Genomic DNA, 18,055 nt, shown 5'->3' on the forward strand with positions numbered 1-18,055 from the left:
GTTGTTGGTTTGTTTCCCCTTCTTTTCACTACTGTGCTCCTATTTTTTTCCTCTTTCAGATTCAATTTGTCCTGACAATCTTCCAGACAAGCTGTGGTGTTGTTTGGCCATGTGCCTTCCCTATGGGATGGCTGTATTTCCAGATCTCCTATATGATTTCTTTGATTATCCTCTTCACAAATTTCTACATTCAGGTAAAACAAATGTTCGTTCATTCTTTGCACCAGTCTTATTTGAAAACCTTGAAACGTGGTTTTCCCCTCTTCAGTATAAATGTGTTTTCACTATTGGCACTTGTCTGCCATTCATCGTGTATGCTGTATGTGCAGCTCAGGAAGATTAGGAATTTGAATAACAAGTTGATGAAGAAATGCTTAGCTAAAGTAATGTAAAGTATAAGTGTATAGGAAGTAGTGCTCTGCTCAAGAAGCAGCTTTCCATTTTGAAATACAGTAGTGACCTGAAAAGACAATTTGCAATGTACTTGTGTAAAGAAGTATCATGCATTATCAAAGTTGCAAAAACAATAGCTCAGTATCACACATGATCATAACAACTTTTAGGAAATTGCTCCAAATCTTGACTTGTAAAATAATCCTTTGCAGAAATACACAAAACTATTTGGAACTATTTTTTGCATTGACATTTGCTCCCCTTCTCTCCCCCCCCCCGGCCCCCAAATACAGAACACTAGCATGCTAGCATTAAGTCTCTGGCTCAAAAATTCAGCATAATAGCTACTGAAAAATTATCTCTGAACGTGTTGAAGGCTTAGTGTATATCACTGTAATCAGGATCCTGTGCTAGGATGTGCAAGTTAGTGCACATGTTTAATTGCTCTGAGGGAACAGACCCTTTGTATGTGATTTAAAACAAAACTTTGTGCACATCTATATATTTTAGACTTACAAAAAGAAGGCATCCTCCAGAAGGAAAGAATATCAGAATGGCTCTACAGCCACTGTGAACGGGTACACAAACAGCTTTTCTTCCCTCGAGAACAATGTGAAACAAAGAAAACAAAGAAAGGATTGAAGACCAAACTGAGAAACCATTTTGATACCACAGACAACAAAATAATCTGATTGTAAGCACAATAAGAGTTGTGCACTGATACCCTAACAGCTACTGTAACTATTCCTGCCTAGAATAGTGCGATTTATGTAGGACTTAACCTGTGCAAACGCCCTAGAAACTGTATACAGTTAAAGTTAATAATTCTAGGCATCACTGACCCCGCTATAGACTGTGGAAGGGAGTATTATTGTAGTATATGACACTGCTGTTGCCTTACTAGTGAATATAATAGGTGCTGAATTATGATTCACAGTTTCAGAACACTGTAATCCAAACTCATGTTTTTTACTGTAGATTATGCATGTGATTGTAAATGTAATTTGTACAATGTTGGTTTCAGTAGGTAAACACACATGCCTTAAAAAAAAATTAAAAAGCAGGGCCCAAAGCTTATTAATGGTTTCAAAATTAGGGTACGTTTCAACTTTGAGTTGACTGACTTTTTAATAAGTCATTTAGAAAAATCCATTGATAGTTTTACTGTACTGTATGTGACGCATAATGTTAAGTATCTCCTACATGTTACAGTGAAATTGGAAATAGCGCCTTTAGTTTTGTATATTTGGCTTTAATTGACTAAGCAGTCACAATCGAGATGGAAGTTTATTTTACCTTTTTAATAGATCTTATTTTTTTATTTTGCATATGTCACTAATGCTTAAGCAGTCCAGCAAGACTTAAATATTAATTGTCTCTAAGAGTTAGGGAATATACAGAGAAGGTACATCTTGGTTTTTTACTTCTGTGAATTGCTAAATTGCAAAGCAGTTTTTAATACTGGAAACCGTGCCAGTTTCAAGCATTGTGGTACCATAGCCATATTCATGTTTCAAAAGTGACTGGATAGTCTATGACCTTAGTAAAGTTCTTTTAAAAATGAAGATAAAGGATGCTTTTCAAATGTAATTATTCATATTGGCATTTGTATTGCTATTTGTGTAGCATACTTCAAGTCATTCTTAAAATGTGCCTAGCTCACAGAAAGATTTTTTTTTCCCCAGAAAGTAAAATTAAACAGATCAAGTCACACAGACATCAAAAAATAAACCTTTGGAAATGTGCTGGAGATGAGTGTTTGTTTCCTGAGTGTAAACTGTGTAGATCACCTGTAACTTTTTGGCTTATCTACAAATTTGTTTAGAACTGCTTGTTAAAATTCCTATTAATGTAAAATCTTGCCTTGCACACATGAGGAGTCAGTTGCAAAGCAGACATCTATAGCTGGTATGTTATCTACTATCGTGGAGTTTAGATTATGAATACTTTTATTCATTGAGCTCAGAACATTTAACTAATCATGCAAGACATCCTGTTGGTCATCTGCTTAAGTTTGTATGTTAACTATTTTTTGTTTGATATTTATATAAATATCAGAGTTTTACCATGTTTAACTTTTTAATTTTTTGCACATCTGTTAGGGAAATAATGAGTTTTCCTATTAGCCTTGGGGGTTTTCTTTACTTGTTTTAAAGGAGACACAACATCTGTTTACATTTACTTTATCAAAGCTTGTGTGTCTTCATTTCTAGGTACTGGTTTGCACAGTCTTTACATATTTCAGTACAGCATCTGTAACGTTCAAAATACGCTGTCTAAGTGTGCTAGAAATAAACCCTTAGCTCATCTGAATATACCTACATTGTTAATGTTTGATATTGTTTAATCATTAAAACATTTTTGATTATCTCTGCCTGAATTCTATAGTACTTTATTTTATGGATTTGATATTGCACCTTATTTTGTATGATGCCAAGTGAGAACTATCATGGTCGTTAGAAATAAGGGGGAACTACAAACGCTTACAGAAATTTAACACACACATACATCAAATAACAAATTCCTTACAAGAAACATTGACAGCTACCAAACACTTAGCAGTTCCTTGGCTATAATTGTAGAAATAATTATCCAGGTGGGTGGATTAATCCTCTCAGTGGAATTACTGCCTCCTTACATGTAGAATGGGATGTGTGGTCTGAGCACAGGACAAAAATTACGGTCCCAGCCATAGCACCTAATCTTCCTGACTCAGAAACCCAGTCTCTAAAATGACAGTAATGCACCTATCAAAAGTACTGAGGAATGATTAATGCTCGTAAAGCTTTCCCTAGGCTCTGCTGCCCTTATCTGTTCCCTAACTGTACCAAAAGCATTTAATTGATCTTATACAATGCCCATCACTATGGTATCTGAGCACCTCACAAAATCCATAAAGCGTACGAAACTACTTATGGGCTTGTTTACACATGGAGTTATTCAGGAACAGCTGTTCCTGAATCACATGTAGACAAGCACTAACTTTCTTCCCTCCAGTCTGCATGCTGTTGTGAGAAGGAAGCAGGCTTTGCTTTTTGCTCTGAAGGTCCAAGGTTATTTTGATGTCTTCCAGGAGTGAGTTCCAATTTTGTGGGCCAATAATTAAACAAGCTCTGTCTCCTGCACTCATTAATTTAACTTCTGAGGTTCACTGTTTGAGTGGAATGTAGCAGTCCTGGGGGGGCTTTGATCACACTGGGCAATGCAATCCCTCAGGTAACTAGTCTCTTCCATGGACAGCTTTTAAAATGGCTAAAACCTTAAGCGGAACCTGGTATTCCCTGGGGAATCAGCAGGGAGAGTGGAGTACTGCAGCGATGTGCAGTGAGGAGCATTTGTTGCTGGGTTGCTGTATTCTGAACTAACAGTACCTTTTAAGGGCAGCGGCTTCATCGCTACAAAACTATATAATAATTTAAACCTAGCATGCAGTCTTGTAGCCAGCTGTCAGTGGAAGAAAGGGTGGGAATTAGTTTGTGTGTGGGTGGAACATTCCAAGTCACTATAAGATCAACAATGGATCTGTAGCTGTTACATACTATATCTATTGCCCAATAGTAAATGAAAGGTTTGAGAGGGTGTGTAGACTCTATCAGCCTTCACTATACTATACTGATCAGTGAACAGATTGGGGCAAAAAACTTGAGCACTCTCTATTAGAGTGGACAGTCAGGAAACCTAGTATGTATTCCCAGCACCGCTGCTGACCTGCTGTGTGACCGTAGATCTGTCATTGCACCTGTCTTCCTCAGTTTCCCCACTTGTGACATGGGGATTATGATGACGATGATTTTATTTGAAAAACACTTTGATGGATGAAAAGTGCTATATAAGTGAAATTCAATTTTAATAGACGCAATTGTGACTGCTGCCATCTTGGCAGGGAGTGAACTGGGGACCTCTAAAAGCCTGAGTCTCTACAACTCGGGCTAAAGAGCCAGACTCTGTAGATTATTCCCTGTGGACCGGACACAGTGGGGACCCACACAGACACTGGCATGGGGTTCCACGGTGCTTTGGTATCTACTTGAAATTGTACTGAATGACCTAAATCACATCATCTGGGTTAGGATTCTGTATAGCTAATAGGTGTCGTGGATTTGCCACACTGCTTCAACAATAGCCAGACCCTGGCGCATTTCAGGTTAGAGAGTTTCAGAGCTGAATACTTCGTGTAAATAAACAGGAAGCGGATAGAAGGGCTGATGTATTCCTAGAACATGCTGTTCTGAGCAATGCCAGTGTGAATCTGTGGATATCCCTGATGTTGAGTCATTAGTGCAGCTGCTGCCACCATTTCAGGGAGTATGCTATTGTTCACTTGGATGCTAGGATGGGGGAATTCACTCTGTGTGTGGGGGGAGGGAACAAGCTCTGGAAACAAAAAGAAGTAGCTTTAAAGCAACAGCAGGCATTGCATCAGTGCTGTTCATTCTACTATTCACCTTTATCATCAGGCATGGAAAAAACAAGAGTAGGCATGCAGTCTGGGATATGCCTTAGCATGTGGGTGCCATGAGGACTGTGGGGTCATCATCATCATCATTTGTGACTCATGCAGAATGGTATGTGTAAAGAGTGCTATGCCTTTGTCTTCACTGCAGATTTAACTGGGTTCAGCTGTGGGTTTTCCCTGTAACCTGCTCCCGGTTCACTCAGCCACACACCATGGGTGGAGATTGTGGGGGGCACTGCCCTCTCAAGCTGGATACATTGCAAAGGCAATAGAGGGAGAGCACCCAGCTTTCTCCCTGAGCCCCATTGGGTGGTGGTTATCAAAGGCAGGGCAGGCTAAGCCTCCCCTGACCAAGGCCATGGCCCATGTTCCTCTCGGAAGCCCCACCTACCTCAGCGCTTGGGCCGGACCGGCATGGCTGGGGCGGGCAGGCCGGGGCTCCTCCTGCTGTGGGGGAGCCTCAGGTGGAAAGGGTGTGGCCAGCAGGCTAACTTCCCCAAAGTGGGGGGGTCTACCCCTGTTGCCCATGCTTAGCCCTGCTTCCTTCCTGTGGAGGAACAGTGGGGGCGGGGGCAAATGGTGACACAAGTTGCTGTGCCTGCTGGTCAGTTTGCCCATGAGATGCCTCGGGGGAAGGCAGGGAACAGCTCCTGTTGACTCACCACACAGCTCACGAGGGGAAAGTGACCAGCAGGCACAGAGCACCTGGCATTGCTGCTCACCCTCCCTCCCCCTGAGCTCCCTAGCGGGGCATGGAGGAACATGGGGGGGCAGCTAGGTGTTCTCTGCTAGCAGGTCAGTTTTCCCCTCATGGTCTCTGTAAGGGGAGGGCAGGAAAGCAGTGACCCAGGCAAGCCAGGTGGCTGAGCTGCTTCCCAAGCATCTGTGCAGCGTAGAGCCCAGGTGAGTGACAGAGTGAAATACTCCTGGGGAAATTGGAATTCTGTGCCTGGCTCAGCTGCTGCGGGGAGAAGGGACTTTCTCTTCCCTTGGAACAGATAGGGCTGGTCAGACTCACCTCTCCTCTGCTTCCTGCCCCCATCACCCCTCAGCTGCAGGGGGAAGAGGTCACTGTATAGGGAGCTACCTCCCCCATGGGTCCAACCCTCTTGCATTCGGACCCCCTGTCAGGCCCCCACCCCACACACTTGAATCCCTACCCCAAGACTGGAGCCCATTCTTTCTGCACAGAATTTAGTTTTTGATCTGTTTTTCTTTTAATGCTGTTGACTTCTTGACTGATTTAATTTCAAAGATTCAGAGCTTTTTTCATGTCTGCCTGTTGACTGAAGCTTTCAAGTGAAGATGGGATTTGCTGTTACCACCTTATACGATTAGTGTCTGAGCTGCTTCATTTCGATAATTTGTTGAGCCTTTCACTTGGACTTGGCTGACTTTTGACTCTTCATTTACCTGATCATTTATTTTCTCCTGTCTGATTTCACTTGTCCTTAGCTGGCTTCAATCTGGTCCTGCTGGTCTTCGCTTTCATCACTCGCAGTCTTGGTGAGGTTTGCCTCCCTTTGGAGTTTGAGCTATTTTGTCATCTTCATGCTTTCTGGAATCTCAGTCTTAGTTTTACATTAAAACAAATGTGGACCATCTGAGTAAAAGCCCATTTTTTCTAACTGAGCCTACACTGTATAGGATCTGCCTGCTTACCGGGGCGTCTGCAGAAAGTTACACAGAAGTGATGGAGGTGGAGGGGATGTGCTGGGACAAGTGTGGCCTCTGAGAGGCCTCCTCTCTCTCCTAACGCTAGTCAAGTGCATGCAGAAGGAAGAAGGGGCCTTATAACTCTAATCAGCCAGCCTCTAGAACTGTAAGTCCTCAAGGGCATATTGTGCCTTACCTTGTCTCTCAAGAACATGAAGCCTCGTTCGTCCTAGCGGGAAATTCAAAACAACTTCAAGCATGTTGAACTTGAGTAAAGTGTGTCCCTCAACATGTGTGTGGGGAGAGGGGGCAAGAAGCCTTTCTCTTCTTCTCCCCCTCCCCCTTGCCGTGCCTATGTTCAGGGGAGAGTGGAGACAGCTCCCTTCTATTGCCTCTGTCATAGGTCTCACCCCCACTTAGAGCTGTTGGGTTCCAAAATGGGGACCTGCATGGACTCCTCTAAACTAAAATCCTAGTTTAGATCTGGTAAAAGCTGCCACCACCCAATAATGTATGTGTATTGGGACACAGTCCTTCCCCAAAATCCTTGGGGATCCCAAGAGCCCCAAATCCATGGAGTTCTTACACCTAGGAGAAATAAACCATTCCCCCCTGCTTCCTCCCCCCTCCCTTTTCCTAGGAGAGATACCGGGATCCAACTACAGAGGGATGCCGCCCTCCTCCCCTTTCCCTGAGAATTCACCCAAGGAAAGATCAACCAAGTCCTTAACAGAAAAGATTTATTAAAGAATAAAAAGAAAGTAAACTGTCTCTGTAATACCAAGATGGAACAATACACAGGGTCTAAACTTATCAATCGCTGGAGAGAATCCCCCCTCCTTTTTTTCTCAGTAAAAGAAATAACAGTACAGAATAAAAGAAATTCTATAGCAAAACACAATTGCAAATGTAGAAATCAAATTATAAGACTAATCCGCCTTTCTAATTAATACTCACTATTGGATAGTAGGAACTACTCCAGGAGAACTTGGAGACATGTCTGGCCTCTCTTAGATCCAAAGAGCACACAGAGCCAACAAGGAACACAGACAAAGGCTTCCCTCCACAGATATTTGAAATTATCCTGTCCCTTGATTGGTCCTCTGGTTAGGTGTTTCTCAGGTTACTGAGCGTGTTAACCCTTTCCAGGTAAAAGAGACCTTTACCCTGATCTGTTTATTTATGACAGCCTCCAAGAGCAAAAGCCACCCCAAGGGGGCTTTGCCCATGTCCCACCCTTCTCCACTGAGAGACACTCTCTCCAACAACTGTCCCTACAGCAGTGCAGCTCTGCACCACCTCCTATCTTGGCCATTCTGTGCTATTAAGTGACTTCACTCCTCTGAGGTTTTGCTCCCATTTTTTCCCAATGCTTTACATGTTAAGATGACTAATTTTAACATTAACACATTTATCCAAAGTGTAGCATAATAAAAGGGGGAAAAATCACTCATTTCAGAGATGTTAACCTGAAATAACTAAGCACTAGATCAATAACTATGAGATATGCTCATCTTCCCTTCCTCCCTACCATGGGATTCTGTAAGTTACCAAATATCAGTTTCAGGTTTGCATTTTCCGCACTAGGTGGTGCTTACATTCTTACATTTGCTAAAATGGTTTAACCATAAAGCTGTTCCTTACAGAAATAGAAATAATATTCTTATTTATGACAATGGATTTAATCTGATTTCATCAGAATATCTATTAAAAATCAACTCACTAGTAAATACAGGGCAAACTTCAAAAGTCTCTAGTGATTTTGCATGTTTTCATTTTTGGGTTTTAAACTTGAGATGCTTTTAAAGCAGCTTGATTTTTAGAAAATGCTGAGCCACACACTCTCAGAAAATCAAACTCCATAAAGGTGTATCAAGCTGGGTACCCAAAAATTGAGGCATGCAAAATCACTGCTCTCTCTTGATAACCTTGACCTAAAGTTTAGCTTTTATTTTGCAAAGACAATGGGCCAAACCCTAAGGCCCTCTGACAGCTTTGCCTGGTTTCAGTAGGAGTTTTGCCAGAATAATAATGGAATAAGGACTTTAAAATATTGCCCAATGAAAGCTAGGAAATAGGGCTGCTGGTCAAAAATGTTCCATTCAAACTGTTTTTCAATGGAAAATTAGTTTATTGACTAAACACAATATTTTGCAACAAGCGTCTTCTTTCCTTGGAAAATTTTGACTTTTTGTTGAAAACCAAACATCTCAAAACGGAAACATTTCTATTCAGAAATGCAGACATATTTCCTCATAATAGTTATAATTCAGGTGCCTCATGCTTCCATTCTCCTCTGAGGCAGGGGTCCCCAGCTGGGCTACAATCTCCCATGATGCACTTTGGTGGCTCAACAAGAGGTGAGACCATGGTTCATCATGGGACATCATGGACTACACAGCTGAACAACACCTGAGCAACAGCTCCCATTGAGGCACCATAATGGCATTTTCTAACTCATTTTTTAATTATTTTCAACTGAAATTTTTCAGTTTTTGGTTTGTTTGTTTTTCAAAATCAAAAGTTGAAACTGTCTGTAGAGAATTTTGATAATATATTTCCATTTGTGTCAAAATTATCTGTAGGATAAAACCTATTTTCTGACTAGCTCCACTAGAAAATAACTGGAAGAGAGAGAGAGAGAGAGAGAGATCTGAGTTTATTCTGAAAAGTTCTTTTATGTAATCTGTTTTTGACCTTGCATTTTAATGACTTATTGCAAATATTATTTTATAATTTGTTGAAAAGCCAGTGTGTCAAATCCTTAATGGACACCAAGTCTTAGGTATCAGGAAATACTGCTTGATGTTTACACTAGAGCAATCACCTACAAAGCAAACCTTTGTCCTGGAGGCTGATGAAAGATCAAATCACGTTAGTGCGGCAACGTTCTATCAAAATAATGATGACAAATGTACTTGATGATTGGCTCAGAAGTGTTCTTCAGTTGCAGAACTGCAATAACATTTCTGGCTGTTGAGATGCAAGTTAATCATGAAGGAAAGGTTATACGTTAATCATTCATGGTACAATGTGAAGAAATCAAGTCATACAGAGCCTGAACACATTCTAAAAATAACGTAATCCTGTTAGAAAATGAAGAGGTCTGCAAGATGCAGACTTAGAGGACCCTCTGGCTTGACTCTTTTGTCCTTTGAAACTGAAGATCCCAGATCAAATCATGTCTTGGCCTTTTACAGAGGGTCACATAATAGCAAAAGAACTAACTATGTAAAAGCAATGTTCCAAGCTTACCTTTTAATGAAGTGAGGTCTGTTTCACAACCCACTGAAGTCAATGGGAGTCTTTCCAGCATCTCCACTAGACTTTGGCTCAAGCCCTGTAAAAGCATCATTATGATAAATTTGCCTAGAATTATATAGAAAGTGGTTTCACAACACTTAAAATGGCTGAAGTCCTTACATTTTTTCCTGAAAATTGTAGAAACATGTTCATCTTTTCGTAGACAATGTAACACGGTTACTGTGCTAGATGGGTAAGTATCACTGTTTGTGGACACGCTTCCAGACAGCTCTCAAACTGGTATGGCTCCTTCCTATTTTGGAACGAATCATGGCCCAAGAAGTCATTTTAAAAGGAGGACCAGGGAGGCTCAGTTGCCCAGCAGTGTTATGTTTTAGCCACAGCAGTGCTGGGAGGTGAGCTGGGCTCTTGCTTTCTCTTAGCAGTCGCCTGGAAGGTTAGTTGTGTGTGAGGTCCAACCATAACATCCAATATTTTAATGTTTTTCCAGGGCCACTTCTCCCACAAACAGAGGGCAGCGGGAGGGATCGAGGGGGAGAGGGAGGGTGCACAGGACGATTGTGTATTCTTGTGGAGCTAAAGCATAACCCTGCTCCATTCCTACTGATTCTCGCCCTCTCTCCTACCAGTGCCAAGCATTGGAGGAGATGAACCATTCTATAGATAAGCCTCCAATTACTGATTAACAGGCCTGTTGTCTCCCCCTAGTACTATCACTTTAAGGAAGCATGTGAACTTTCAGGTGTAGCCATATTATGGAACTAATCTCCATCTTTTAACCCCATTTTACTTAGTTCTTTTACTGCCATTTTAAAACTGGAAATCAAATCCAGCATGGTTGCTCATGTCGAACAGAACAAACCCTAGCCCATCCCCAAAATCTTTCAGATGCTGCCTCTCCTCACTTGCCTTCTGGCCAGCTTTAGTCTGTTAGCCTCCCAGTTCTAGCTCCTTAATGGCTCCACTCTGATTCCTTAGGCAGCTGTCCTACATCTTCAGAACTCTGTTGAGCTGTTCTATCACTCTTCTAGTAGTTGGCTTACTAGGAATGTCCTGGTAGATTTAGTGGCTTCCCCAAGGTACCGTAATTCCTGATAGTAGTAAGAAAAAACATGGATGATGCCTTCTCAGTCCATCTGCTACTGTGACACTGTAGCAATCCCATTTGCCCCTATGGTGATTGATCAATTTAGGGTCTCTGAAGTGGGAATGTTGTCCCAGTTTTCAGCCCCTGTCCCAGCCAGTTTTACAAAAATCAGAGCTTCATCCAGGTTTTTGCAAACCCCCATAGACTCTGGCTTCCTGAAGCAGTTGCCAGCCAGCTGAGTTGGTAAAGCTGACAGCAAGTTGACTAAGCTCATGCATATCAAAGACCTGCCAATCCCATGTCGCTACCCTTTCTTCCCCCGCCCCCTCAAGCCTTCTAATGAACTCTTCTCCTTTTCTTGCACAAGACCTAAAGCCAGCCTTCCCCTCTGCATACAATCAGGTCCATGTAGAGTCAAGTCTGACTCTGAGTAGTACAGTGACATGCAGGCAGCTCTGTTCTACCAGTACCATGTCCAGGTGGCTACTGTCCCAGACTGGCCAGCATCCATGCTTCCTTATCTTCCCTGTGCCAGAGATCAGCACTGCAATGGAGCAGTGCTCAGAGGGTAAATGGGAGCCTGATTCTGGGCTGGGAGGAAGGGGAGAGACAGGCCTGAGAGTGAACACAAGAGAGAAGTAAATGAACATCACCTTTAAACAGTTTGAAATGTAGACCTTGTAAGGAGTGTTTCATGTTACAGCCAAAAGATGAAGGTGTAACAGTACAATATTTGTCTTGCTCCCATCTTGAGCTGAACAACTAATCAAAGAGCAAAGGCTGGCATAAAATGGCTCCAGCTCTCAATTTTTAGTGCTTCAGATGCAGTCTCTACTCCAGAGAGGATTGTTCACTCCCTGCTCTGTTCTCAGACCCAGGCCTTCTAGCCTTGATTACAGGCTGTCTGAACACAGTCCACATGGCTTAAGTTACAATCTTCAAGTGGTTTAAGACTTGATTTTATTTTGCTGAGCCTTACTGGTGTTCCCCAACTTTTTCTGATTTCCATTATTTTAGGCTGCCCGTATATTCTTCCCCTTGGCTGCAGAACAGCTGTGAACTTTGCTCGGGAGCTGAACAGTGATGCAATCAAAATGATTTGACTGCTGCAGCACATGCTGCTGCTTTTGGCTTTGCCTTCTCAAAGATCTGCATGCTCCTCTGGGGTGGTGGTCATGTCTTCTAGATGCGTCCCTGGCTCCACCAGTCAGACTCCCAGGTTCCTCTGTACCTTGTTCCCGCGTACTCATTACTATAACAACATTCCTGCATGGTTCTCCTCTTTAAGTGTGGGCCATAGGATACATGAATGCCAAGCTCCATACATGTTTTTTTCATTTTAGTTGATACATTTATTTTCAAACAGGCTACTCTACTTTAAAAGCCCTTCACAATCCAGCCTGCTGTACCTATCCCGCCTAATACCTTATCACAAGATCAACTCCCACCGTGTCTGCTAATGTCAGCTTGGATCAGCCAGTTGTCTGCATTTTTGAGTGCTTCCATGCTTTTTCATGTCCCTCCCGTTACAAGCTCCCAGTTAAAATCCATAAAACCACCGTCGTGTCTTCAAGTCTCTCTTCACAGCTCACCTGAACCATAATGGCTACAGAAAACTGCAACCTGATAATGGTAAAGATCGGTGTGCTACTGACTCATTAAGCATTATAATTTTTACTATCCATCACTCTTGCCCTCACCCCAGCAGATTTGATTGTCTCATCTCCCAATATGTCTTGTCTTTGAGACTGCTAGCTCTTTGGGGCAGAGATTGTTAATTACTATATGTTTGTACAGCACCTAGCACAATGCAGCCCAACCTGGTTGAGGACTCCAGGTGCTATCAAAATATAAAAATTTACTAATAAGCAATACATTACATCCGTGTGTACTCTGTCCCACAGTGTTCAGTTCAAATAGAGAGCTCAACTTTAAAATGCAAGGCAAGTCATTAAGATGAAATCATAAACAAAACAGAAAACTAATGCTTGTGTACAGTGCTTCTAGGATGTCTGGAGGAGCTGTAGCATAATGTAGAAAAAACATTATGGCGGTTTAGCAGGTAATGATTTGGGGTTTGTTTCATATGTAAGATGGCCCTGCTCCCTTATCAAGGGAGGCAAGACCATGTGAACTCTTGCCTTGAAGGATGCATGGGCCTGCTTGGCTCATGGGGATCTTTTTGTCTACGTCTTGGGGATTCTGCAGAGTTAGGTGCGTAGTTTCCTTTGTGATCCAGTGGTTTTGCTGCTATTCATTGAATAATAAGCATGCCAGTCTAATTATATGATTCTCTCTAAACTAACGAGTCTTTAAAGGTACTTGGCTTCAAATGCCTGCAACTTCTGTGTTGAGCTGAATGCAACTTCTTTTCTGTCCCAGGATGCATCATACTTCTGTTCTGTCAGAGGCCATAAAAAGGGCTGCTAATAAGTTATTTTTATTGTCTTCTAATGACCAGGCCCTAATCCCCATGAGCAGGGACTGAGTGAATGGATCTGTGGTGTTGTTCTGTCTGGAACGCTGTATGATGTACAAATCTGTTTAACAGATAATCAACTATAAGAGAATCTTCCATTGTTGTCTGCAGTGTGGTTGTAGCTGTGTTGGTTCCAGGATATTAGAGAGACAAGGTGGGTGAGATAATACCTTTTATTGGACCAACTTCTGGTCACGAGAGAGAGCTTGATTCCCTTGACTCTATAAGGAAATCAAAAGAAAAGAAAACATTGTTACATGGCAGGGTAAGCGCAGAAAGATGTTAATGAAGGTCAGGATTAAAATGACAAACTTAAAAAAATCAACACAAAGGCTCAAAGGCAAGAGAAATTTCATAACAAATCATCTAGAGTGATGAAAATATCTTAAGGAATGGTTAAAATAAACCAAACCGACTGAAAGAACAGCTAAAGGTTTGGGTTGTGAGTAAAGTTAGAGAGGCAGCATGGTCCAGTGGATAGGGTCTAGTGTGGGATGCAGGATACCTGAGTTCTCTTCCTGGCTTTGCAGCTGACCTTGCCTCAGGCAACCACCTTCACCTGTCTGGGTCTAGTTTCCTTCCCACCCTTTGTCTGCCTTGGGACTTTAAAAAGGGCTCAGTTTGGTATGTTGCCATTGAGGCCAATAGTAGAATGTACAACCTAGATGCAGAGTGTGTGTTTCCTCAGTAAAGGTGTTAGTGAGAGCCTTAAAACCACATTGGTTTATGAGACTCTGGTCTGAATTTTTTCATCTTGTAACCACACAAGTTTCCACATACCAGGGCACTGCAGAAAGATACCACAGCACTGAAATAAAAGGAGACGCTTCCCCCACAATATCTGAAGCAGAACTGGAAAAACATCAATCTTTTTCAGTGCTCACGCAAGAACCCCACACACGTGTGCACAGATACTTTGTTTGGAGACATGCTGAAAGGTACAATTCTGCAGAGCAAAGGCAGTTAGGTGATTTGATTGTGTTTCTCTCTCAATTTTCATGGTTCTGTAATTTTTTCACCTCATAAGTTGTGCTAAATAAGGAGGCACATAAACTAACCTAAGGTCCAGTAAAACTATGGTTGGTCAGACTGTCTGTCCACCTCATGCCCATCATGGGTCTTCTATCAACTCTGTGCATAGGAATCATTGCCTCTTTCTCCTCATCCTGGTGTGAAATTGCGTGTACCGGTGGAAAGCTAAGTTGAAGTAGTGTTCCCTGACTTTAGGTGCTGTGTTGGCATGTCTGCATTCTGATATCGCCTACCAGCTTTGAAAACGGCAACATGCTACTTTCTATATTGCTACTGTGAAAACTGGTGATCATCCTCAAAGGCAGACTGGTCTCTCTCCAGTGTATAAACAGTTACAAGGCTCCAGCTCATATGCTGTTGTAGAACTAGGACCAATTAAAGAAAGAGAAGATGGTAGCTAGCTAAGGCACTTGCAGGCTGTGTTTAGCCAAAGTGGGTAAAAGGTGAGTAGGAAGTCATTTGTACTTGTGAACCCATCCTGTAAAATTGTAAGGACAACAAACATAAAATGAAGTCAAAGGAATTGTGTGAACTGAGTTTGTTTAGGATAGATAGTGATTGTTCATCGCTCACCTCTCTGCTTGTACATGAATGAAGCAAACATCAGTGAGAACAATGTTTTCCTTATTCTTTGCCCTCATATGTTTGTCCTGTTTGTCTAAACAGCAGAATTACTCTTAACAAGGAATGTTGATCCAAAATCCAACGGTGGATTGATTCTTTCCCCCTAGAAAGCCGTTTGGTTCCAGCCAGAGACTTTTTAATCAACATCTTTCCTTTTGAAGCACTTTGCTGAATGCATTTCTCAGAATGAATAGCCATTTAACTACTGAATTCCAAGTAATGTTTCTGCTTAGCTTTTCTTGTCGTGTGATTAATAAGTATTAGAAGATGTTTATGGTGTGGTTGCTATGGTAATATCTGACCAGAATCCTTTTACACAAACTCTAAACCCACGTTTTACAGTTTTTTAAAAAATTGTTCCAATAACACCTAATGCCTCAGTCCCTCTTTTACAACAGCACTGCTCATCCATGTACTACTTGCTAGCTTCTTCGTCAGAGAACTAGCCCCCAACCGACACTTTTCTCACGTTTCTTAAGAAAAGTTGTAGGACCAGTTCTAAATCTTAGTGGACAATATTCCCTCTCCTGTTCACTTACACATGCTTTGTCGTTCTGTGAAACATCTGTTGGAGATCACCTAAGTAATTTAGCTGGTTAACGAGAGAACACATACTTGAACTGACGTGTCAAAAATATGCACAGCTGCATCTGCACTACAAACCATTTTCTTTATGCAGGGCGAGTCCACTGAGAGAATTTATAAGAGAATCTCGAGCCTACATCTGTCTTAAATCTAGGCATTTATATAACCTCTTGTCAATTTAGCAGTTGCATTCCTAAGTGGGAAGATCACTAAAAGCAAAAGGGTAAACTGCTGGTCAGAATGGAGACCAGCACACCCAGATTCAAATGACTAAACAATATTCAATTAATAGTGAGCACAGAATGGGCCACTTTGTGGGGGAGGTGGGACTAGGGACGGGATGGGGGTTGTTCCTGACTAAAATTAGGACAGCATGCTTATACAGGAGCCAGAAAAATGCTCCTAGCGGAAGGCACAGGGACACAGCTGTGTTTTTAGCTGGACTTCTGAATGTGGAATTACCTGTTTGTATCTTTCCAGATGTATTTAACCTCTTTGTGTAAGGTGAACAGGAACCTGTGTATGTACTATGAAAAAAAAATAGACTACAAAAGTACATCCCAACTCTCGATGCCATTCATTTCTCTCCCAATGAGGTAACTTCTCTCTCAGAAGCTCGGATAATACTTTAACATCCTGGTTTCTGTGATTTTTTTTAAGTACATTTTAAGATTTTGTACAAAAAGTCAATTTTTGACACAGAAAATAAACACAAGCACATAATTTCAATCATCAAAATATTTTCATTTGATAGAAACCAACTCAAATGGTGTTAAATAAAGAAGAAAACAGTCAGGAAACAACAGCTCAGGTAAAAACAACTTTAAAAACTATGATTCTCATTCTGCAGTGTGAGCCATGTGGTATGGTAGCCTTACCAATCGATGTACCTACTTGGATGTCCTGCAAAACAAGGCCGTACAATTTTACCAAATGATACTTGCATCTAGCCTAGTAACTGGTTGAACTGAAGGATAACTTAGAAAAAACATTAACTTCAACATCAAGACTCCAAGTGATGGAGAATTTATCACATTCCTTGGCAACCTGTTCACTGGTTATTACCCTCTCTGTGGCTTCATTTGGGACTCTATTTGCATGATGGATCCACCCACACAGACTGCATTGCAGGATCAGGGCTTAAATATATCCCTCTAATAGCAGGAGAAAGGAGGAGTTAAATCAGAGAAAAATAACATGAAAGCCAAAAATCTTAGGCATGATCAATAGGAGATGTGGAAAATTGAAAATGTGAAAGATTTCATATAATTATTTAAATATCAATAACAGATAAGGGATGAAATCCAGGCCCCACTGAAGTCATAGAGTTTAAGGCCAGAAGGGCCCACCAGCTCTTCTAGTCTGACCCCGGTATATCACAGGCCACCAACACCTGCACACAAAACCTGACAACCAAAATTAGACCAAAGAATTACAAGCCTACAGAAGACTAGATAATTAAGTGCCACAGATAAAGAAAGGGAAAGATTGAGTGAGAATTACCCAGTTAATCCCAGAAAGTGACCCACAATCCATACTACAAAGGAAAGTGGAAGAAAACAATGTCACTAGCAATCTGACTTGGGGAGAAATTTCTTCCTGACCCCACATATGGTGCTCAGTTAGACCCTCAGCACATGAGGAAGAACCAGCCAGCCAAGCACCTGAGAGGGAAGAACTGGTGGGTGACACCTCAGAGCCCTGGCCCCCCATCCAGAGTTCCATCTCCAGCCATTGATGTCAATGGGGCCAGGCTTTTACTTGTAGCCTCTATCACCATAGCATGTGAAGACCTCAGACTAATTAAAAGTGCACATAAAATAAAAAAGAACAAAACAACTGAACTCTGAAATGACCTTTATAGGGAGACTTGAGAGTCAAAGGAACAGAAGAGGACAATGTAGCCAGAGTCATTGCAAATTGTTCCACCACTAGACCCTGATTCGCCACTTCCACACGAGCAACTTTACACATGTGAATAGGCTCTCTGAGTTCAATGGGCTAACCTGCACATTTATGTCTTATCAGGATCGGGGCCTTAACTGGTGTTTTTTTAATTTGGCTGCCATCTCAGTCAGAACCCCCATATTAATTCCATCACAGTGACTTGAATTTCAGCAAAGAACAAGTGAGGGGATGAATGGCTGAGGCATTATTTTGATCAGTAACATTATGTGAAAAACACTGGGTGGCATTTTCACTGAGAAATATACTCCAGACACAGATTTTTTAGATACACTGACTCAGAACACTCCCCTGCCACCTACCACCAGCCGGCTACAGAAAGCTAAAGAAAAGAATTTATCTGGCGCCATCTACTGTGCCAACAAAGCATTAAAAGCAACCAGAGACCACATATAAGTCACATGGGCACAGTCAGCTACACCTACAGTTAGTGGTATAATTTAATTTTATTATTAATCAAAGTAAGACTATTTTTTCATAAATACAGTCAGTTGGCTCATTTTAAAGTAATTAG

General features: G+C 41.7%; 1 protein-coding gene across 2 annotated transcripts in view; it reads left to right on the top strand.

The window, feature by feature from the left end:
• ELOVL5 (ELOVL fatty acid elongase 5) overlaps positions 1-2,773 on the top strand; it is a 62,693-nt gene extending 59,920 nt beyond the window's left edge. For both annotated transcript variants that reach the window (XM_039529443.1, XM_039529444.1), the window contains exons 7-8: positions 60-194; positions 904-2,773. In XM_039529443.1, coding sequence (XP_039385377.1) covers positions 60-194; positions 904-1,035 — 267 coding nt within the window. In that variant the 3' untranslated portion in view covers positions 1,036-2,773. The remainder of the gene's footprint in view (positions 1-59; positions 195-903) is intronic.
• The last annotated feature ends 15,282 nt before the right edge of the window (positions 2,774-18,055 follow it).

The sequence above is a fragment of the Mauremys reevesii genome, linkage group 3 (genome assembly GCF_016161935.1).
Source record: "Mauremys reevesii isolate NIE-2019 linkage group 3, ASM1616193v1, whole genome shotgun sequence".
Taxonomy (NCBI): Eukaryota; Metazoa; Chordata; order Testudines; family Geoemydidae; genus Mauremys; species Mauremys reevesii.